The following is a 23681-nucleotide window of genomic DNA, read 5'->3' as shown; positions in this document are numbered from 1 at the left end:
CCCCTCCCCTCTTTGAGGCTGTTACCCCAATCAGCAAGAAGGGCTAACAGCACCCATGCGTCCCCGAGTTTCTGCGCGGAGTAAGAGATGCGGGGCGGTGGAAATAGCTCTAGAGCCTGGCGCGGGTTGGGTCGGGGCTTGCGTGGCCCCTCCGCAGCGCGGAGCAGCAGGAACGCGCCGGGGGCGGGGCCGCGCGGGGACTCCCGGGAGTTGTAGTCCGCGAGCGCGCTCGCAGTCTCTGTACGCTCCGCGCGGAGACCCGTGGACTCGCCTGCGAAGGTGGCGGGGGCCTGCGGGGCTCGAGGGGCTGGGCCCGGGGCTGGCCCCGGGCGGGGATGGGGCAGAGCGCAAGCAACCGGTATGGCCCTGCTGTTGCTGCTGGGGCAGCTGCTGGCGCTCATGGGCCATGGGGGCGCGTTCTACCTCGAGGTCCGCGAGCTGGAGGAAAAGTGCTTCATACAGGAGATCCCCGATGGTACCGTGGTCATAGGTGCGCGCGCCCGCCACTCCCGGCCTTGCCCTCCCTGCACCCAGAGTCCTGAGAGGGGAGGGGAATGGGGCGCCGTGGTACCAGCTCAGGTCCGCACCTTCCCTCCCCTGCTGGGGGTGGGCTGGGGCGGGAGGGAATGGGTGGACAGAAGTCTGGCCAAGGCGTCCTCTCTCTTGATTGTGCGGGGCGCCGAGTCTTATCCAGACTGGAAGGATGGCAAAGAAGTGGTGCTGGAGAAGGGAGGAGAAGCGGAGGGCCTTGGTCAGGATCCTCAGACTCGAGATCTTCCTGTCCCTCGACCCCCACCCCCGACCACCATGACTTGGTCACGGGGATGGATGGAATGCACCTCTGTTGGCTCTCCGTTAGGTAACTACAAGACGGAGCTCTACGACCCCGCTATAGAAAAGTACCAGCCCTCCCCGCAGTGGATCAATTTGTTCGTGTTTGTGAAAGACCCCGAGAACAAGGTGAGGCAGGCCTTTACTCCTTGCAGGCCCCCCAACGCCCAGCGTCAATGCGTAGCCCTCTCTGGTCCTTCATTTCTCACAGAAGGATCTGTCTCCTCACAGGCAGGCTAGCTCAAGGAGGGCCATGGTCTTTGCCATCTGTATTCTGTATTAGCAGTGCTGGCATCTGAGACTTTCCAGCCAAACCGATGCCATTTCCCTCACACCCACCCCTCTGGCCTGCGGGGGTCTTCACCTGGGATACCCCCAGAATTCTCCTGGGAGCAGGCACAAGGCTAACTTCTCTGTGCTCACTGGAGGCTGCTTCCTCTAGAACCTTCTGGCCCGACAGTACGGCCCTCAGGGCAGCTTCACCTTCACCTCCCAGTCTCCCGGAGAGCACCAGATCTGCCTCCACCTTGAGTCCATCCGGTTCGCCCTCTTCTATGATGGCAAGCTGGTGAGTGTGGCAGGCGGGAGGCCCCCCGTCCCCAGGGGCTCAATTCCTTGGCCTCTAGAGTGAGAGGGGTGTGGTGGGTGGTGCCTATTGAGTAGGCCTGGGACTTTACCTGACGCATCCCAAGAACCACTCCTGAGGATGAAAGGGGACCTTGGGAGGGAGTCACTCTGACTTAAAACTCTCCCTTGGACATTGCTGCTATAAACATCGGGGTGCACGTACTCCTTCGGATCCCTACATTTGTATCTTTGGGGTAAATACCCAGTAGTGCAATTGCTGGGTCGTACGGTAGCTCTATTCTCAACTTTTTGAGGAGCCTCCATATGCCATTTGCAACGATGGAACTGGAGGGTATTATGCTGAGCGAAATAAGTCAATCAGAGAAAGACATGTATCATAGGACCTCACTGACATGAGGAATTCTTAATCTCAGGAAACAAACTGAGGGTTGCTGGAGTGGAGGGGGGTGGGAGGGATAGGGTGGCTGGGTGACAGACATTGGGGAGGGTATGTGCTGTGCTGAGTGCTGTGAATTGTGTAAGACTGTTAAATCACAGACCTGTACCCCTGAAGCAAATACATTATATGTTAAAAAAGAAAAAAAAAAAAAAGATAGGAGGAAGGGAAAAATGAAGGGGGGGGGGAATCAGAGGGGGAGATGAACCATGAGAGATTATGGACTCTGAGAAACAAACTGAGGGTTCTAGAGGGGAGAGGGGTGGAGGGATGGGCTAGCCTGGTGATGGGTATTTTTTTTTTTTAAAGATTTTATTTATTCATTTGAGACACAGAGATAGAGAGAGAAAGCATGAGCAGGGAGAGAGGCAGAGGGAGAGGGAAAAGTAGGTTCCTCACTGAGCCAGGAGCCGCCCGATGTGGGGCTCAATCCCAGGACCCTGGGATCATGATCTGAGCCGAAGGCAGACGCTTAACCATCTGAGCCACATGGTGATGGGTATTAAAGAGGGCACGTTCTGCATGGAGCACTACACACAATGAATCATGGAACACTAAATCAAAAACTAATGATGTAGGGGCACCTGGGTGGCTCAGTCGTTAAGCGTCTGCCTTCGGCTCAGGTCATGATCCCGGGGTCCTGGGATCAAGCCCCGCATCGGGCTCCCTGCTCCGCGGGAAGCCTGCTTCTCCCTCTCCCTCTCCCCTTGCTTGTGTTCCCTCTCTCGCTGTGTCTCTCTCTGTCAAATAAATAAATAAAATCTTTAAAAAAAAAAAACTAATGATGTAACGTATGGTGATTAACGTAAAAAAATAAAAGAAAATTTGACAGCAAAAAAAAACCAACAAAAAAACACAAACTCTCCCTTGGCTCCCAGCCAACCCTAGGATAAAGACCAAGCTTCATAGCGTGAGAGTCAGAGCTATTCTGCCCGAGTGCTTCAGGGCTCTCCCCTGTCACCTCCCCATACAGAACTTCTAGTAAACTGCCTGACTCAGAGTCACACCTCTATTTCTCTGCACGTGTAGTCCCATCCTTTGTGTTCTGAATGTAGAACTCCACACAAGCAGGGTCCCGATCTGGTGTTTTGACCCCCTGAGCAGGGCCAGTCACCAAGTCGGTGTGTGAGGAATGGAGCTGCCAGCATCAGGTCCAGACGGAGATGTAGAAGCTAGATTTCTGGCAGGTTCACAGACCTAAGCTCCCCTGACCCCCATCCTGGGTTCCCCTGTTCCAGGCCATTCACTTGGACATGCAGTTGGGTGAACACACCAACGATTATGCGGAATTTGCGGCCAAGGACAAGCTGACCCAGCTGCATCTGCGTGTACAGCAGCTTGTGGAGCAGGTGGAGTTGATCCAGAAGGAGCAGGAGTATCAGAGGGTGAGGGGCTGAGTTGGCACAGCTGGGGCAGGGGCTGTGTGACCTCCTGGGAAGTGGCTCTTCTGGCTCTTCCCCCCGAGGGGGTGGGGGTGAAATTCAGTTCTAGACAGGCGGCTTCTCCCTTCTCTCCTCCCGCAGTGGCGAGAGGAGCGCTTCCGGCAGACCAGCGAGAGCACCAACCAGCGGGTGCTGTGGTGGTCCATTCTGCAGACCCTCATCCTGGTTGCCACGGCTGTCTGGCAGATGCAGCACCTCAAGAGTTTCTTTAAAGCCAAGAAGCTGGTGTAGTTGGGCCCCAGAAACCTAGCCCCAACTCATTCCCCTTCTGTTAACGGATGGAAAGTGGCCTGGCCCGGCCTGGTCTATTTCCTGGCTCCTAATACCCCAACCCTGCAGGGGGGACAGAGGACCTCTTTCAACTGGTTTCTCAGCCAGCATCTGGGAGAGGATGGGTTGCCCACTAGAAGCTGTAGGATTTTGTGGCTCTGTGCTGTTGAGGAGGAAGGTGAGGGTGCCCCACACCCCTGGCTAAACCAGATGGATGAACTGTCCCAAGATGGAGAGAATTAAGAGTGACTATAAACTGCAACCTTTCTGACCTAAACATTTATTGCCTCCCGCTCTGCAATTCATTCTGGTGTTTTGTTTCTAACCAGATATTAACATGTGAGGCTCTGCATGCATTGGTGGGGACTGATCCTGAAATGGATGGGATGAAGAAAGCTTGTTCTCCAAAAGCCTTAGCAACCTGTGGAGCCCTTTCCAGAAAGGTCCAATTTGGGCCCATCTTATGGGTAACCTGAGTGCTTGTGGTGATCCTGTGCCTCTTTGTGGGCTCCGGTCAGGTTCATGTGCTCTTCTGCTGGGTTCTTCCAGGTAGTCGGATGAGCACCTCTGTCTTCCCACTATTTTTCAGCCAACCTGTGTCTCTCTTTATGATGTTACAGGTTAATTTTTTTTCAGGAGATGCTTTCTTTTCTCCTTTAAAAAAAAAAAAAAGGATTCCAAGTAATAGTTTCCATTATAGTCAGCATCTCCTATAACTTGACCTTCACATGTGCACCCAGGTGTAGATGACCAGGCATCTATGCACCCACCGCATCTGCCTGATCTAGCCCACATTTTACCTCTGCTGGTTGCCCTGTTGGAATAGTCATCTCTCATGTGAATCTGACATTTTCTGTGATAAGGAAATTCACTGGCTGGCACCCTCAACAAAATGAAGTCTAAATCATCAAGGCTAAGGATGTCATTAAAGGGAGACTCCCCATGAGGAGGGGGATGTGGGGACAGCCCCAGCACTTGGCCCCTGAGACAGACACACCCACCCCTAGGATATGTTTGAGGGACACTGCAAGCCTTGGAGATTCGCTCATTTGTGGGTGTGGTCATGACTGGCCTCTGGAAAGTATGAGTGGACTGAACTGACGGCTGGTGGGGAACCACTGGAGAGTAACCTCAGACCACAGTTTGTGATCTTAGGGCCCATTACCCTTACCTGAAGGGGTGTGAGTGTGTGTGTGGGGGGGTGCTCTGCTCTCTGCCATAGGAGAAGCAGAGTGATCCAGACAGGCACATTTTTGCACATGGAGCCTATGGTCTGATACCAAATAAGGCAGGGCTTGAACAACAGGTAAAGGTGATGCATGCTTCTGAGAAGGGTATTTGCTGAGAATGACATGATACTAGCTCTGGTCTAATCTAGATGGTCCGGAAAGGCTGCTTTTTAGAATTGCATTCATGATTAGGAGTTAGCTGGGGGAAGTGCGTTCTGGCCAGGACTAGCACATACAGGAGCCCTAAAGCAAAAAAGAATATGGCAATTTGAGAAACCAAAAGGCCACTATATCATAATCCCAACTCTAAGAGAGACCACAGGACAGATCTGGTGTTCCCCTGGGGTATGGGAAGTGAAAGTGAACCTGCCTTCAGAGCCATACTGCTGGGCCAGGATGACCTAGGGAGAAGGGGCTTCAGCAAGTGTTACAGGGGGATTGGGCTGGAAAGAAACAGGGCTTCAGGCTCTCAGTGCCTCAAAAGTTGGCAAACAGAGCCTTAGGCACCTCGCAACACTAAAAGGTCTAGAGCTGCGCAGCAGCAGTTGCCAAAAGCTTGTCTGAGAACCTTCTGGGGCAGGGGTGAAGCGTCTGAGATGGAGCTGACACGTGACTGCTCTTGGGAAGGGCTCTTTATTGGAGCTCCTGCCATTTCCGCTCTTTTGGTGTGGTTCTTTTCTTAAACCAAAGGTGGCAACTAAAGATTTTTTTTTTTCTTTTGCTTTAATATCCTTATTCGTCGAAATTAAAAGCCGCTCATTCGTTTTGGAAAGCACCCCGTTCTGTGAACTCCTCAAGTCTAGACATCACAGCATTAGAGTTAACGAAATTCTTTGATGGCCAGCACCACAATTAACCCACGAACCACGCCTACAAGACAGGTGCGTTTCCATCTCCCAGGCCAGGAAAACGGCTCGGGGCAGGGAAGGGGCTTGGCGGAGTCATGCGGCAGTCGGGAAGCTGAGAGGAGCAGCTAGCCTACAGCAGCCCAAGTTTGGCCTAGAGCGAAAACCCGGGATCTTCTCACCAACCCCCAACGACGGCCAGCAGTTGAGCGGCTGCGGCGAGTAGGAGGGAAGTACCAGCACCCGCCTGGTCTGGCGCTGAAGTGCAGAGCGGAGGGCTCGGCGGGGCTCAAGGGCCGGCTCACCTTGTCCTCTGGGTCCTTCACCTCCACGAACATACCAAGCCCGGGGGTGGCCGGCTGGTACTCCTCCCGCTGCTTGTCATACAGCTGTGTCCGGTAGTTTCCTGGAGGGACGTGGGGCGAACCCAGGTCAGATGAGCGCGAGGTGGGGTCGAGTTGGCCCCCGCCAGGACGCGGCGAGACCCGCTGCTCCCCGCTCTGGAAGAGCGGACTCTCCCGCGCCCCCCGCCCCAAGACCAAGGTCTTGTTCCAAACTCTCCCCTTCCACCCGCACCTATAACCATGGTCTCGTCCGGAATCTCCTCAATAAAGCACTTCTTTTCGGTCTCCCCGATGTGGAAGTATAGCGCGCCTCCGCGGGCCTCAAAACACCCTTCTTAGACCCGCTCTGCATCCGCCCGGCACTTGTCCCCACAGCCGCAGGCGGCGGCAGCACGTAACCTTGACGCAGCCGCAAGGCCTGCCGGGATGACGAGTTCCATTGGCTGGACTACAAGTCCCGAAATGCCCTCGGCCCCAGGGAAACTGTACCTGATAAGGGAGGCGCTTCTGCTCCTGATAGAATTGGGGCGCCGGAATTGAAACCTCCTTTCCGTTGATTGTCGTGGTGGCCGGCGAATGTGTTTATTAGCTTTTTACAGATGCTGGAAGTAACGCAGTATGTTTGTGGGGTGGCAGAATGAATTATGAGCAGGTACAGGATTGAAACCGAGGATCCCTTACTTTTCCTCCAGGTGTCTGCATTTACACTTTGGGCTTGCTTGCATTTTTAAAAACTGATCTTTGAGGGGGTCTGGGTGGTTCAGTGGGTTGGTTAAGCGTGAAGCTCTTGATTTCAGTTCAGGTCTTGATCTCCCGGGTCCTGAGTTTGAGCCCTTTGTTAACCACCAGCTGGGCGTGGAGCCTACTTTAAAAAAGCAAAAACAAACAAAAAAACAGGGGCGCCTACGTGGCTTAGTCAATTAAGCATTCCAAAAGCTCCTGATTTCTGCTTAGTCAATTAAGCATCCCAAAAGCTCCTGATTTCTGCTCAGGTCATGATCCCAGAGTCCTGGGATTGAGCACCGCCTTCCATAGGGGTTCCAGATGGAGTCTGCTTGAGATTCCCTTTCCCTCTCCCTCTGCCCTCCACCCCCTCCCCCCAAGCTCGAGTGCGCTTTCTCCCTCTAGGATAAACAAATAAATCTTAAAAAAAAAAAAAGGGGGGGGCAAAAAACCGAACAAAACAAACCCCTCTGAATTTTGAAAAAGTGACACAAATGGTGCGCCAACGTCTCTTGGGGAAAAAAAAAAAAAAAAGCCAAGGAGACTCCCTTTACCTTTTTTGCTCTTCAAAACCCATCCACTCCTAGAATTGGTCTGATCTGATCTGGTCTGTATGGTCCCAGGCATTCCCCCGCACAGCATCAGTACCAGACATGATCCAGGCGGGCTTTGCTGCAGGGGCTCCGCGGTGGTGGCTCCTCTCCAGGACATGGTTTGGTGCCCCAGTGGCCCGCAGGTAAAGGAGTATTGGTGGGGGTCTTGGGGAGAGTCGCCTGTTTTGGAGGGCTCTGTGCTCAGTGTGAGATCAACAGAGGGTCTGTGTCTGCCTTTCCAGGATTTTATCCAAATTCCAGTGTATTTGGCAGCTCTTCGGAGTTACTTTCTGATTGTGCCACCATAAGGTCTCATAGAAGTTGGAGGTTTCCTCTCTAGTTTGGGTTCTCTTTGTTGTTTTGTTTGATCTTGGGGAGGGAAGTTTAATGAGGATGTGTTGACATTCCCCCCTCATTACAAGTCTTTAACTCATTTTTCTTAACAGTAACAATATAACATCATCTTGGTTCATACAGCACCTTATTTTTAACCATTCCTGTGATGAACGTGGTTAAGATTTCTTTCCCCCAATTATTTTTTTCAATGATTCATCTGTTTATTTTAGAGAGAGAGAGAGTATGTGCGTGTGCATGGGCAGCGGAGGGGCTGAGGGAGAAGAGAATGTTTTTTGTTTTTTTTTTTAAGATTTTATTTATTTATTTGACAGAGAGAGACACAGCGAGAGAGGGAACACAAGCAGGGGGGGTGGGAGAGGGAGAAGCAGGCTTCCCGCTGAGCGGGGAGCCCGATGCGGGGCTCAATCCCAGGACCCCGAGATCATGACCTGAGCCGAAGGCAGATGCCCAACGACTGAGCCACCCAGGCGCCCCGGGAGACGAGAATGTTAAGCAGACTCCATGCTGAGCACAGAGCCCAACGTGGGGCTCCATCTCACTACCCTGAGATCACAACCCGAGGTAAAAAGAAGAGTCAGTGGCTTAACTGACTGTGCCACCCAGGCACCCCCCCCATTATTTGCTCTTACATATATTGCTGCAATAACAATTCATGTTCATTTTCTAAAAAAGCATTACTGTAGGACATAGTTTTTGATAAGAAATCACAAAATTCCCCTTTCAAACTTTGTACCAATTATAGTTTCACCAGCAGTGTATTGCAGTGCTTAATTTCCACACTCTGGTCAACCGTTCTCAACCTTTTTAATCTTTGCAAAAGTTTAAAAGTGGATGAAAAGTTGTATTTCCTTTTATTTTCTGTTTATTTCATTTCCTTCCTATCCTTTTCATTTTTATTTCCTCAGATGCTGAGTGTTTCTTCTCGGTCATTGATTTCTTCTGTGAATTGCTGATTGTGTTTTTCTTTCTTTTTCTTTTTTAAAGATAATTTATTTATTTATTTGAGAGAGATAGATAGTAAGAGAGAGAGCATGACTGGGGGGCAAGGAGAGGGAGAATCAGGCTCCCCACTGAGCAGGGAGCCTGATGCAGGGCTCGATCCCAGGACCCCGAGATCACCACCCAAGCCGAAGACAGATGCCCAACGGACTGAGCCACCCAGGCGCCCCAAGTATTCTTTTTTTATTTGAATGAATATGTTCTATATACTTACCAGGCACCAGGAATACAAGCATTTAGTCACTCATCCAAAAAGAAAGGAAAGAATGACAGGGTGCCTGGCTGGCTCAATTAGTAGATGTGACTCTTGATCTTGGGGTTGTGAGTTCAAGCCCCACGTTGGGTGTAGAGATTACTAAGAAAAATAAATAAATTAAAAAAAAAAAACAGAAAGGAAAGAGTGAAAAAAGGAATACAGCATGAAATCAATGCTTGATACTTACATATTATGTCATATTCACAACCATCCTATGAGTTTTAAATATACCTATTTACAGAGGGGAAATCTGAAGGTCAGAGTAAGTAGTTAAGCCACAAAGCCAATAAATGGTGGAACTAAGAAGTTATGGGATAAGACTGAGAACAATTATGTGTCTGACTCCGTATAAAATGTTTTATCACTACATATTTGCTGCATCCAGATATTATCTACCATCTGTGTTCTGTCTCTGAATGAAGCTGGGCTTCATAGATGGGGTCTGCTTTCTATCTCTACCTCATTCATTACTAACAGCATGGCCTTGTGCTAGTTATCTTAACCTCATCCAGTCTGCTGCTGTATTATCTGTATCATGAGGTAATATAACTTCTTCATATGGTTTTGTGAAGCTTGGGAAAATAAGACAATGCTCGTGGGCACTTAATTAATGGCAGGGTATTATTATGGCACAGCTAAGGAAATTACAATACACAGAGATCAAGGTAGTAGTAAATGTTCACACAGTTCAGTGATATCTATGCCAGGGCCAGAATATAGAACCTACTTCTGCAACAGGCAGAAGACATGAATAGACATTTTTTTCCCAAAGACGACATCCAGATGGCTAACAGACACATGAAAAGATGCTCAATATCTTTCATCATCGAGGAAATGCAAATCAAAACCATGATGAGGGGTGCCAGGGTGGCTCAGTTGGTTGAGTATCTGACTCTTGATTTTGGCTCAGGTCACAATCTCAGGGTTGTTGAGTCTGCTTGGGATTCTCTCTCTCTTTGCCCACCCCTCTGCCCCCCGCCAGCCCCAGTGTGCATGTGCACGTGAACACACGCTCTCTCTCTCAAAACAAAACAAAACACAACGAGATACCATCTCACACCTGTCAGAATGGCTAAAATTAACAACACAGGAAACAACAGATGTTGGCGAGGATGTGGAGAAAGGGGAACACTTTTGCACTGTTGGTGGGAATGCAAACTGGTGCAGCCACTCTGGAAAACAGTATGGAGTTTCCTCAAAAAGTTAAAAATAGAGCTACCTTATGACCCAGCAATTGCACTACTAAGTATTTACCCAAAGGTTACAAAAATACTGATTTGAAGGGGCACATTGCACCCCAATGTTTATAGCACCATTATCAACATTAGCCAAACTATGGAAAGAGCCCAAATGTCTATCGACTGATGAATGGATAAAGAAGATATATATATATATATATATATATATATATATATATATGCCATCAAAAAGAATGAAATCTTGCGATTTGCAACAATGTGGATGGAGCTAGAGTGTATTATGCTAGGCGAAATAAGTCAGTTGGAGAAAGACAAATACCATATGATCTCAGTCATATGTGGAATTTTAAGAAACAAAACAGATGAACATAGGGGAAGGGAAAAAAAAGGAGAGAGGGAGGTAAACAATAAGAGAGTCTTTTTTTAAAGGATATTTATTTATTTATTTATTTATTTATTTATTTATTTATTTATTTAATAGAGCGAGAGATAGAGTGAGCGAGCACAAGCAGGGGGAGCAGCAGAGGGAGAGGGAGAAGTAGGCTCCTCGCTGAGCAGAGAGCCCAACATGGGGCTCCATCCCAGGACCCCGAGACCATGACCTGAATCGAAGGTAGACGCTTAACCGACTGAGCCACCCAGGCGCCCCAAGAATAAGAGAGTCTTAACTGTAGAGAGAGAACTGAGGGTTAATGGAGGGAGGTGTGTAGGGGGAGGGGCTAAATGGGTGATGAGTATTAGGGAGGGCACTTGTTCTGATGAGCATTAGGTGTTATGTGTAAGTGATAATCACCAAATTCTACACCTGAAACCAATTTTACCATATACGTTAACTAATTAGAAATTAAAAACTTGGAAAAAAAAACCCTATTTCTGCTTATTCGGAACTCTTTCTATTAGCAGACCAAAAAGATTAGGAGCTCAGGATTATGAAGTAAGTTTTCAGAGGGTAGAGATGACCAATCCTGACCCCAGATTCCAAAATATGGCCAACCAATGAATATTTGTTATGTGTCTCTGCAGTTTTAGCTGCTGATGAAACTGACAAACAAGATCAACAAAGTTCCTGCTCTTGAGCTTATATTCTAGTGAAAAGAGCAAATTATAAATAAATAAACAAAATAATTTCAAGCAGTGGTAATTGATAACAGATTGATGTGAAAGAACCTGTCTAGGTAAGGGATAGAATCATGCCTTAAATGATGATAAAGTACTGGGAGGAAGATTGTCCTGGGCAGGAGGAAACAATGCAAATGGAAAGTTCCCCTGATGGTAATGATCTTGGTGTGTTCAAGGTACAGAAAGAAACTAGTGCATGTGACCACTGAAAGTGAGGATGAGAGCTCTGGGAGATGAGATTCAGGGAGGTAGGGCAGAGGCCAACTAAGGCAGGGTCTTGAGAGTCATGGTAAAAAAGTTGTGAGTTTTTAGTTGTTGCAATGGGGAGCTATTGGTGTGCTTTATGTAGGAGTGTTATCCTACTTGCCTTATATTTTTATTTTTTAAAGATTTTATTTATTTTGAGAGAGAGAGAGAGCATGAGCAGGGGAGAGGGGCAGTAAGAGAGCAAGAGAGAAGCGGACTACCCGCTGACCAGGGAACCTGATGCAGGGCTCGATCCCAGGACCCTGGGATCAGGATTTATGCCAAAGGCAGGAGCTTAACCCACTGAACCACCCAGGCGCCCCTACGTAGCTTATATATATATATATATTTTTAAGATTTTATTTATTTATTTGACAGGGAGATAGCAAGAGCAGGAACACAAGCAGGGGGAGTAGGAGAGGGAGCCCGATGTGGGGCTCAATCCCAGGACCCTGGGATCATGACCTGAGCCGAAGGCAGTCGCTTAACGACTGAGCCACCCAGGCGCCCCCCTAGCTTATATTTTTAAAAGGATCACTCTGGTTGCTCTCTGCAGAATGGACCATAGGAAGACCATAGTGGAAGCAGTTAGGGTGTCTGGGATTAGGTTTATGTTAATGTTATTGTATACAAGCAAGTGCAAATTCTCATAATCTTGTTTGACCTCCAAAACGAAAGAGTTCCACTTTCCTCTTCCATCATCTCATATAGCACTTATAACTATCACTGAAGCACGTGCTTTTTTATTGTCTTGTCATTCTCATTTAGGGTCGCCACATAAAATACAGGCGCTCTGTTAAAATCGCATTTCGGTAGAATAACTTTTTTTTACTATGTGTTCCCAAATATTGCATGGGAAATACTAAAAAAAACCCACAAAACCCAAAAAACCCCCAAACTATTCGTTATCTGAAATGCAAATAAACGGGGCACCCCTGCATTTTTATGTGCTAAATCTGCCAACTCTACCCCCACTAGAATGTGAACTCCAAGAGGGCAGGAACCACGTCTGTCTGCTCCCCCACCTACGTCGTGGCGTAGTGCCTGCCGGGCACATAGTGGGAGCCCCTCACAGGCTCACGGAAGGAATTAATAAAGGATTTAAGGAAAGAGTGAGTGACTGAATAAAAGGATGCACAGGAGCGCCTTGGTGCGGACGGGAGAAGACGGAGAGAATCGGCTGGGTGGGGGCACGACATTGGCCGGCAGCTGCCGGGACGCGAGGAGCGGCCGACGCGCTGAGGTCACGGGCGCCCGCGGCCCTGGTGACGTCATCACGCCCGCGCTCTCCGCTCCGCCGGGGTTTCAGTGGCGCCGGCGCCCCCTCGGCTGTTGTGGTGACTGGGGATTTCTGGTGACCCCGGCCCACCGCAGGTCGCCTGCGGAGCGGTCCAGTCCCGGCAGTGGCCCTCCGTCTTTGTCATTGACCGTCCGCCCGCAGGCCTGGCCGCTCCCCCGCGGGGAGAACTTCTCAGGGCCATGTCCAGGCCGAGCAGCGTCTCCCCGCGGCCGCCCGTTCCTGGCGGCGGCGGCGGGGGCGGCCCAGCTCAGTGCGGCCCAGCTCAGTGCGGCCCTGGGGGCGGGGGCCGGGCCAAAGGGCTGAAGGACATTCGTATAGACGAGGAGGTGAAGATCGCAGTCAATATCGCTCTGGAGCGCTTCCGATACGGGGATCAGAGAGGTGAGGTTCCCGACAGGGACCCCGCCGGCTGCCCCGCCTCCCCCCAAGCCGGGACCCACCGTGTGAAGCGGCCGCCTCAGAGTGGGGAGGGAAGGCCTGGGCCGCCCCCGGGCCCAGTGGAGCGGGCCTCCCCGGCGCGCTTAGTAGCGCTCGGTGGGATGCACGGCGTCCTGCGGATCGGCAGGGTTAAAGCACCTGCCTGGCGTTAATCAGAAGGTGGAAGAGTCGGGTTGCTCCTTAGCAGGAGGCGTTTCTTTCCCCAGAGAGAGGCTTGTAGGCAGCTTGGGGCGTCTAACCCACAGTTTTTAGGTATTGGTACACCCCCACCCTTTTTTAAAAGGAAATTGCGGTAGCCTTAGCTGAGGCACGTTTAAGCTGCAGGAGAAGAGCAGAGGAAATCAGACATGCACTGGCAATATGTAGTGTTTTGTTTAAATCCCGAAAGCATCATGCTTAAACACTTAAGAAAATTAAACTGGTTTTGGTAGACGTCTTTCACACCTCTTAAGGATGGAAAGCTACTTGTTCTGTGTCGTACAGTGCAGAACCGCAGCCGACCCGAGGTGATCAGTACAACATACTGAGTGCCCATTCCGATTTGTTGGCCCAAGTAGGGGACCCTTGACCTTGGAAACTTACAATCCAGAACAGGCAATGACTTGGACAGAGAGAACTTACATTAAACAAAGCCTCAGCATTATGAAAGCAACAAATCCAGTCTGAGATATAGTGAAATATGAATTCTGTAGTTTTGAAAGCAAAGACAATGGAATTTGACGTTGAGCATTCATCATGCTTGAGCATCGCTCATCACGGAAGGAAATGAATCTTTTTGTTAAGCAAGTAAGGACTAAACTAAGTTAAAATAGTAAAATATGTTCATCAGTCATCCTACCAATTGAAGATTCCAGCACAAATAAGAGGAGTAATCTTTGGTGAACATGAGAATCCTCTATCACATTTAGATTTAATTTTTATTAATATGGTAATTCTGATAGACATTCAGTAGTTAATCGAATTAGTACCTACTTTTCACATAAAATGACCTTTTCACATAATGTGAAAATGACTTTTCACGTAAAATCACATATGCTTATATGATTTTTTTTTTAGAGCACTTGTTGGGGGAGGGGCAGAGAGATGGAGAGAGAGAATCTTAAGCAGATTCTACGCCCAGCGTGGGGCTGCACTTGGGGCTCGATCTCACAACCCTGAGATCATGACTGGAGTAGAAATCAAGAGGTGGGTGCTCAACTGACTGAGCTACCCAGGCGCCCGTTTTTTCATATTTTATATCTGTATGTTTATTGAAGAATCTTGAAAGAAAATTTTATATTCCCAAATGGTACTCTTTTTTTTTTTTTTCATATAGAAATGGAATTTCCTTCTTCTTTGACCAGCACTGAAAGAGCTTTTATTCATCGATTGAGTCAGTCTCTTGGTTTGGTCTCTAAAAGTAAAGGGTAAGCTGATAGCTTTTCTTATTTAAAAAGAATTATTTACCAAAAAAAGAAATGTTCCTGACTTCATTTAAATAGTTATTACTGTTTTAGATTCACGTACTTAATTATATTGTAGATAAACTGATTTCATGTCTGTACCAAACTCAGCTCTTTGCTTTTCCTCCTATCTTGCCCTTTTTTGTTTTCCCTTAGGGGTTAAAAAAAGAAAGTAAAATTTAAAATGTAAGAAAAATAGTTTAAAAGTTGAAGTTGCTTGCTTGAGGAAAATGTTTTTTTTTTTTTCATAGAAACTAAGTCTCCTTTTTTAAACAGAATGGATGGACGAAAGATAATAAGTACAATTATTTACAGAACTATTTCTTTCAATGTTACTGTACTGTAGTGGTAACTTTAGAATACATAATCATTGTTTTCTTTCTTACCAGCTCAAGAATCTGATGATTGGAAAAGACTAAATAAAATGGACCAGGAAGAAACAGTATATATATTTTTGAGGGCCACTGATCCGTAGGGGAAAAAGTCATTTGAACCATCCAAATTGAAGAACTCTATGATTACGTGAAGCAATTTCATTTTGGGAATAAGGATGAAGGGGTTGATATATAGCAGGGTTTCTCAATATTGGCATTATTAACATTGCAAACTGGATAATTATTGTGGAGGACTGTCTTGTGTATTGTAGCATATCTAATCTTACCCAGTAGCACCTCCACCCGCAGCTGTAACAACCAAAAATGCCTCTAGACATTGCCAAAATGTTCCCTGAGGAGCAAAGTTGCCTCTGGTTAAGAACCAAGGAGGGGGGAAAGAAAAAATTTCAGCTTACCAGGGTTTAGGTTAAGAAGAGAGAAAACAAAAGATTATGAGGTCAATATTTTTAATAAACAGCAGGAAGGTCCTAAGATGAAAGTATCTGATGTAGGAATGTCTGGCATTTGAATGCCCACAGTGATACATTACTGAGTAAGATGGGATTTAGCTCAGGTGAATGTGCATTTTGAACATCACTAAGGCCAGTGCTGGAAACAGTGGTAGGTTTTGAGCATGCCCATATTATAGTCCTCTGGATAAGTTAAATACAGCACTTGCAGATGAAAAGAGTACAGGGCCATAATCCTTTATCCAAAAACACCTGGAACAAGTGGATTTTGAGATTCAGATTTTAGAAACATTTTAGGGTATATTTGCAGTGTGTTATGTAATACCCCTTATAAGTTGCAGGCATCACCTTTTATCACAATATTTCTGCTGGAAAACATGCCTATTCACAGTAAGATAAATAAATACTAGAAATAGCCTCATGTCAATGTAATCAGGCTTTCCTGCCAAATGAAGTTGCTGCCTTTAACCTTAAAAACCTACAAAACCATCTGCAAGTCCAACAAACAAAAGATAGGAACATTATTTTGTGGAGAAGGAGGAGGAAGTTGGGAGGGGTTGTTTTGAACAAAAGTGCATTGGAGAGAAGTAAGAAGGGTGATGATGGTTTCTCATTGGCTGAGTTTTGGGGTGGTCGATTTCTTGTAGAAGAAGAAACAGCAATGTAAATCTTCCTGTTGGGGCCTGGAATTGAAACTCCTTTGCTTTCTTTTTTTTTTTTAGAGTAGGAGAGAAAGAGGGTGGGGGAGGGAGGAGGTAGGGGCAAAGGGAGAGGGAGATAGAGAATCTTAAGCAGGCTCCACACCCAGCATGGAGCCTGACACAGGGCTCAATCTCATAACCCTGAGATCATGACCTGAGCCGAAATCAGGAGTTGGACTCATTGAGTCTTTTTTTGAAAATATTTTATTTATTTATTTGACAGAGAGAGACACAGCGAGAGAAGGAACACAAGCAGGGGGAGTGGGAGAGGGAGAAGCAGGCCTCCTGTGGAGCAGGGAGCTGGATGTGGGGTTCTGTCGCAGGACCCTGGGATCATGACCTGAGCTGAAGGCAGACGCTTAACGACTGAGCCACCCAGGTGCCCTGGGTCTCATTGAGTCTTTTTTTTTTTTTTAAAGATTTTATTTATTTATTTGACAGAGAGAGACAGCGAGAGAGAGAACATAAGCAGGGGGAGTGGGAGAGGGAGAGGCAGGCTTCCCGCCGAGCAGGGAGCCCGATGTGGGGCTCCATCCCAGGACCCTGAGATCACGACCTGAGCTGAAGGCAGACGCTTAAGGACTGAGGCACTCAGGCACCCCCAAGCTTCTTTCCTCTTGAGGAGTCTTTAGTTGGGTCTGTAATTGACAATTCTTCCTGTAATTGACATGAGTAGCTTGGCTTTCCCTACAGGTCTCCCTTTCTAGCATCCCCTCTCCACTTTAGTGAGGTTTCCCTTTATTAATTTTCACATTGCAAACTTACAGAAATCTTCCAGTTTTCATTGTTGCTTGGGTTAAGAGTTGCAGGTAAGAGATTGTGGGTCCTCACCAGAAGGCATCTGTTGTAAGGCACAGTTCTGTAGCTACAGTATTTCTATGGTTAAATGGGTTCTGAATTCTGAACAGTTAACTTGGAAATGACCATTAGAAATTACCCTTAGAAAAGCAGTCCATTAGAATGGACTACATCTGCTTCTGTTCAGTAGCATGATTGTTTAAGGGATGGTCCTGAATGGAGAAACCTGGGGAAGGGAAGAGAGCAAGATAGAAGTTACCAGGACAAAAAAAGGTGGGCGAGGAAACACTGAAGGGACAGAGAGAGGAAAAAAGATGCTAAGGGAAGCCAGGCAACCCTGCCTTCTCATCTAGGCCATAGTACCTATTCCTAGTGGTCTGCAAATCCTGTTAGGAAATGTCCTAGCGCTTTCCCTCCCCTTTTATCTTTGATTAAAGGTAGTACGATGCTTATCTGTGGTCCTTGTGATTTTCAGATGCCCTTCTTTTCACATATATGAAGTACTTTGAATATGGTTGTCATATCCTTTCTTTTCACTTATATGAGAATTTGTACCTGACTTGCATTTTCATGGGTTTTCCTGTTTACCGTTGAGTAAAGGATTTTTTTCCCCCACTTCCTAGCATAACTTCATTGACTTAGTAAGTTAGTATTTCTTTTGTACCTGGTATCATGGTTCCTTAATACGTATTTGAGAGAGAGCCTGGTGTGGAGGAAGAGGGAGGAAGGTTGGATTTCACTCCCATTGTCTCACTGCCTCATTCTCTAGTTTTGGTCATGGCCCTTAACTTTCAAGGCCTATTTTTTTAAATGTAAAGTATGAAGGAGTTAAGTCTCTTTGTTTTAGTTCAGATTCTGTGATTCTGTAGTTTACTTTGAGTATTTTACGAGGTTTAAAAATAGATTTCAGGCGGGGTGCCTGGGTGGCTGAGTGGTTGAGCGTCTTGAGTGTCTGCCTTCGGCTCAGGTCCTGATCCCAGGGTCCTGGGATCCAGCCCGGCATCGGCTCCCCGCTGAGTGGAGAGCCTTGTTGTCCCTCTCCCACTCCCCCTGCTTGTGTTCCCTCTCTCGCTGTGTCTCTCTCTGTCAAATAAATAAATAAAATCTTAAAAAAAAAAAAAATAGATTCCAGGCTTACTGTGTGAAAGTTGACAATTATTTTTTCTCATCACTTTCTCTTTTTTGCTCTCCTTTCTTTCAAAAAGCAGCTGTGTTAGATTTTGTTTTTCATTTCCTCCTGAAGAGTTGAATTGATTTTGCAGTTGATTACTTATTTTGGATTACTTTTTATAATTGCTCATCTTTTGGTGAGAATTCTCTTGTTGGAGTAACGTCCCCATTTTGTGTTCTTTAGTGTAGCCTAAAGTTTTGTTTGAAATTTTAGGCAGGCTTTCCCATACCAAAATTTTACCTCCTTATAATTTCCTTTTTTCCTCAACTGAGGTCTGAATTTTGGTTTTAAGAGCATACTTTTCTGAGTATTTGTTTGACTTGTTCATGAACAAAACAATTTCTTTCCTGTTCTTCCTAGTCCAAGTGACACAAAATGAAATTTACAAAATGAACTTTGTTAAAGACTTGTGGAAAGAGAAACTATAAAGTACATGAAAATAGGTTTTCCAGGTACAGGTTTCTTACCCTGTGATTGCTGACGTCCCTGCTTCCTAGGTATCCACATGTTCTAGTCACCCTGACTGGAAGGCTGTACCCTGCAAGAAAGCCCCCTTTTCAGATTCGGGTTCCTGCCTCCCTTGCCTCTTGCTTGGGAAGGTTGTGTACTGCACTCTCCTTTTCTGCCCCTACTTAAAATAGGAAAAATTGGTTAAAAGTGACTTAAGTGTCTTACTGACTTTTTGGGCATCCATTGAAAAGAAACAGCCTACGGTGCCTAAGAGTAATAATAGTGACCCCTCACGTTCATTAAGTACTCATATGCAGCAGGCCTTATGCTAATGGCTTTAAGTAGATTAGTTAATGCTCACAATAGTCTTAATCAGTAGATTCTATTAATAACATCTGGTATCTGTATAGCAGATGAGGCAGTTCAGGGTTGGAGATGTAAGTAATTTTCCCAAGATCACACAGCTAGCAAGGGGCATAGCCAGGATTTGAACATAGTTAATGCTTCATTAATTTTTGATTGTTCACAGTGGGTTCACGGCAATGTCCTAGGAGCTGTGAGGAGTTAAACTGGAAACATTAGCTAGGTCTTGTCTTTAAGTTGTTTATAGTCCAAAGTCACACAATGAACCAGGGTACCACCATCATGGTGTCCATGACATGAGAGCAACTTTGTTTAGTGACAAAGTTAACTGGTTTATTAATTTCCACATAGTCATAAAAGAAAGTATGAATTAGTATGATATAAACTTTAATAAATTTACAATTCTATACTACAGTATTGGGAAGAGAACGGTTTGGAGTTAGGTTTTTGTATCTTTCTGCCTAATGGAAGTATAAATTAAGGAAATAGGAAATGATGCATTTGTAAGGCATCATATGAATGTGGATTATTTTTTGAGGCATTAGGTCCTTGGTGGCTATGAGCTTTTTTTTTTTTTTAAGATTTTATTTGCTAGAGAGAGAGAGTACAAGCAGGGGGAGCGGCAGGCAGAGGGAGAAGCAGGTTCCCTGCTGAGCAAGGAGCCCGATGTGGGACTCCATCCCAGGACCCTGGGATCATGACCTGAGCTGAAGGCAGCCATTTAACCGACTGAGCTACCCAGGCGTCCCTGGCTGTGAGCTTTTTAAAGATTTTATTTATTTATTTGACAGAGAGACAGCGAGAGAGGGAACACAAGCAGGGGGAGTGGGAGAGGGAGAAGCAGGCCTCCCACGGAGCAGGGAGCCCGATGCGGGGCTCAATCCCAGGACCCTGGGATCATGACCTGAGCCGAAGGCAGATGCTTAACGACTGAGCCACCCAGGCGCCCCTGTGCTTTTTAAGTTGTCATTTCAGATTTTGGTTCTTTAGCTGATTTAAAAAAAAAAGATTATTTGAGAGAGAGAGTGTGCGCATGCTCAGAGGAGGGGCAGAGGGTGAGGTAGAGAGTGTGTGCGCATGCACATGTGTGAACCGGTGGAGGGGAGAGGTAGAGGGAGAGAGAGAATCCTCAAGCAGACTCCCCACTCAGCACTGAGCCGGATACGGGGCTCGATCTCACAACCCTGAGATTATGACCTGAGCTGAAGCCAAGAGTTGGGTGCTTAACCAACTGTGCCACCCAGGTGCCCCCTAGCTGATTTTTTAAACTGTTTACAGATTTGGAGAGTGGAGAATAGTAAGGCATATGGTTGTATTTGAGTTTAAATGTTCAGTAACATGCTGTGTAAATTGATAAATTCATATTAAAATTGCATCAAATTTGATGAGGTAATAGTTTTTCTTTAAAAGGAAGAAGCCAGGGGCGTCTGGGTGGCTCAGTCATTGAGCGTCTGCCTTCGGGTTGGGTCATGATCCCAGGGTTCTGGGATTGGGCCCCTCATTGGGCTCCACGCTCAGCCGGAAGCCTGCTTCTTCCTCTCTCACTCCCCCTGCTTGTGTTCCCTCTCTCGCTGTCTCGCTCTCTGTCCAATAAATAAAAATAAAATCTTTAAAAGGAAGAAGGCATTGAAATGCTGAAACTTCCTGATAGCATGTATTGATTACTTTTACACTTTGAAAGTTAGGTGTTACGATGTTCTTGCCTGTAATATTAGCACATTTATGTTTAAAAATCGCATGTGGAGCTTGCATTTTATTTTGAAAAAATTATTGTGACATTAATTTGTTTAGCATCTTTTCCACATTGTGGTTTCTAGTTAATTTTGCCTTGAAAAGGAATCCCTTAATGGTTTTCTTCAAAGAATAGTGCCACTTTGGAAGGAAAGCATGATGAGATCTCAGTGTGTTAGTTTACAGAGTAGGACAAATCTCTGCTGTATTGAATGTTTTCATCCTCACAACGAGACAAATATTTTACCAAACATTTCACTAATCTTTTTATCATTTACCAGTGTCACTATGGTGCTGAATGTGGTAAGAATGAGTACTAAGAGCCACAAGTAGAATCTTACTAAAACTTAAAAACCATGAAGTTGGTTATATCTTTCTACCCCACCATTTGTGTTCAAAATGAATTCAGTAAATTTTAAATGGTAATGGCTAAGTACTCACACATGCTTGCTGTGAGTTATTTTTGTACATAAATGCTGTATTAGTAGTAGGCAACTTATGTTAGGAAAGTTTGAATCTGACCCATTTTAGTTGTGAGCTTGTTGAGGAGAGTATGTTTTACTCAACTTTGTAATCCCAGCTTCTAGCATAGTGCCTGGCATACAGTAGGTGCTCAATATATGATGAATGATTGAATGAATGAATGAATGAATGAAATAAAATTAGTTAAAGGTGAAATACAGCAAAACTTTCCAGAGACAGTTTTCAAGAAAATTAAAGCATCTTGGAGCTGATAGAAATAGTAGAGATTTCTAAATTAACTTGTATATAGTGTTAGAGAAATAAAATGATTTTTGATCACATAGCTAGTTAGTTGAACACAAGCCTCCTGACTCTTGGCTCTAGTGTTCATTTCAGCACACTTCCTGCCTTCTGTAGTTAAAAGTTTTATGAAATAAATGGCATAGGAGGGGAGTGAATGATTGCGTCTATAATGACTGTGCTGAATTTTCAGAAAGGTCCTGGGAAACGAACCTACTGCAGAGATTATCTTTAGAATCCAGTAATTCTTATTTACCATGGAAATAACTGAAATTCCTAGATCAGGTTAAATTTGATTATTTCGTCTTTATCCCATAATTTAAAGATCACTAAGCACTTGTTAAGGAGTAGATGACAGTACTGAACATCTATAATTCATTAAAGCATTCCATAAAAAGTTTCTAGAAATTAAAAATCTTGGTAAAAGGCGAAAGACAAAAACTATAGCTAAAACTATAGGTTAATCGCCAGTTTTTTATTGTTTTTACAATGAAAATATTGTTGAAAAGTTTTAAATCTAATGAATATTAGGAAAAGTGTACATGTACTTTTCATTTTATTTGTGGCTTTGTTGCTCACTTCTGTAATATGATAGTGACAGTAACAAATGGTAAAACATTTTATGAAATATTTTGGGTAACTTTTTAAAATAAGTGATTTTTCCCCCAGACTATATAATAATAGCTTTCATTCATTTAATACTTACTTTGTAACAGATGTTGCCCTTTATATGCATTATCTTTTTTAGTCATATGAGTAATCCTTTGAGGCAGGTATTACTATTATCTTCAGCTCAGAGCTTTTAGATAATTTGCTTATAGTCCCACAGCTAAGTGGTAGAGCTAGAATTCAAACCCAGGTTGGTATGGTTTTACAGCCTGAGTGCTTTACGAGTACTCTATTTTACTAGATTATGGACATGCATTATTAAATCAGTCAAAACACATTTGAGGACTTCCTGTGTGTATAACATTGTACCTGGTGCTCTTGGAGCTACAAAAGTTGTAAAAGACGTTGTCGGTCCTGGACCAGTTGAAGAAACAAATATACCTATGTCAAATAATTTGAATACAGCTATAAATCATCATTACCTTATAACTGAAGGCCAGAGCCCGAAGCTTTGAAAAATTTCTTTTTCCCAAGATGCATATGAAAATACTTACCAGTAATGTTGATTTATGCTTTTTTTGGTCCAGCCACTAAGCTTGGTTCTCTTAACAGTTTTCATGGGATGTGACATTACCAGCATACTATGGAAACGTTCAGTGGGTGATATTAGTCTGGAGAGTGAACCATAATTTTTTTATTATCATTTTTAGATTCTGTTGTTCAGATTGGTTTTCTCCCTCTGTATGCTTCCAACTGGTGATGTTTCATCCACCATGAAGTCTGCTAAGACAAACTTTAACATTTGTGGGTAAGTAGGCCACTTTTGAGGTTTAAAAACTGGATTTGCAGCAGTTTGAAATTTTAATTGAAAATGGTCTTGTGGCCACTTCGGCACCAAACCCCTCCTTATTGACTTTTTTTGGGATTTTCAGCATCTTCTCCCAAAGAATTTTGATTTTTTTCGATGTTTTGCTTGAGACGTGTTTTCTAAGTAGGCATACATCATTTGTGAACAAATTGACTATATGTAGTAAATAAATGATTTTTATTAATATTCAGAAAGGGAGCAAATAGATACCTAACTGTGAAGAAGAAAGATGGATCAGAAACAGCTCATGCAATGATGACCTGTAATTTGACTCATAATACAAAACATGCTGTTAGGAGCCTAATTCAAAGATTTCCTGTCACCAATAAAGAGCGTACTGAACTTCTGCCTAAAACAGAAAGAGGAAATGTGTTTGCAGTTGAAGCTGGTATGTATTTTCTGGGGAGCTTCCTTGTCTATCCTATTATTTGATGACTGTTCTTTTACCATTTTAAATTTATTAAAAAAAAAAACTAAGATGCAATGAAATTTCTCAGTTTGAATCAAGAACTGTGAAAATTTTGGAACGAAATGCAGTGTTAAGGCACGTGATGATGTTAGACAAGTCTAAGTGTCCAGTGACAGCTGTCGTTTATGGAGCTCCTATTGTGTGCTAGGCATATGCTAAACTCTTTACATAGGGCCTCCTGGCAGCTCTCCCAAGGTAAGAATTTCCTCTATCCCAGGGGTGATTAAATGGGCTCAGAGCAGTTAAATAATTTGTTCA

The 23681-nt window shown here is 45.2% G+C and overlaps 2 protein-coding genes and 1 long non-coding RNA gene across 8 annotated transcripts in view; 2 read left to right on the top strand and 1 right to left on the bottom strand.

Moving 5' to 3' along the window:
- Positions 1–299: 299 nt before the first annotated feature.
- On the top strand, positions 300–3846 carry LOC118518958 (transmembrane emp24 domain-containing protein 9-like). Its single transcript, XM_036066097.2, has 5 exons — positions 300–490; positions 860–960; positions 1274–1399; positions 3094–3240; positions 3379–3846. The coding sequence occupies exons 1-5, from the start codon at positions 361–363 to the stop codon at positions 3526–3528; spliced, it is 654 nt and encodes a 217-aa protein (XP_035921990.1). The 5' UTR covers positions 300–360; the 3' UTR covers positions 3529–3846.
- Positions 3832–6394, bottom strand: LOC118518990 (uncharacterized). The gene is made up of 3 exons (XR_004908948.2): positions 6218–6394; positions 5947–6047; positions 3832–4221 (listed from the first exon to the last, which is right to left on the bottom strand). It is a non-coding gene; the product is annotated as an uncharacterized LOC118518990 (long non-coding RNA).
- A 6290-nt stretch (positions 6395–12684) lies between these two features.
- The window catches only part of YTHDC2 (YTH N6-methyladenosine RNA binding protein C2), a 70871-nt gene continuing 59874 nt past the window's right edge, over positions 12685–23681 (top strand). For 2 of the 6 annotated variants that reach the window (XR_013445866.1, XM_036065909.2), the window contains exons 1-3: positions 12712–13158; positions 14531–14621; positions 23146–23342. Coding sequence is in view for 4 of the 6 variants with exons in the window: in XM_036065909.2 (XP_035921802.1) it covers positions 12957–13158; positions 14531–14621; positions 23146–23342 (490 nt within the window). In the remaining 2 variants the exon portion in view is untranslated. Of the gene's footprint in view, positions 13159–14530; positions 14622–23145; positions 23343–23681 lie in introns of all 6 variants that reach the window. The other 4 variants (XM_078067618.1, XM_078067616.1, XM_078067615.1 and 1 more) reach the window with 4 other exon arrangements.

This window comes from Halichoerus grypus, chromosome 2 (genome assembly GCF_964656455.1).
Source record: "Halichoerus grypus chromosome 2, mHalGry1.hap1.1, whole genome shotgun sequence".
Lineage (NCBI taxonomy): Eukaryota > Metazoa > Chordata > Mammalia > Carnivora > Phocidae > Halichoerus > Halichoerus grypus.
This window is presented reverse-complemented; position numbering and strand designations above follow the sequence as displayed.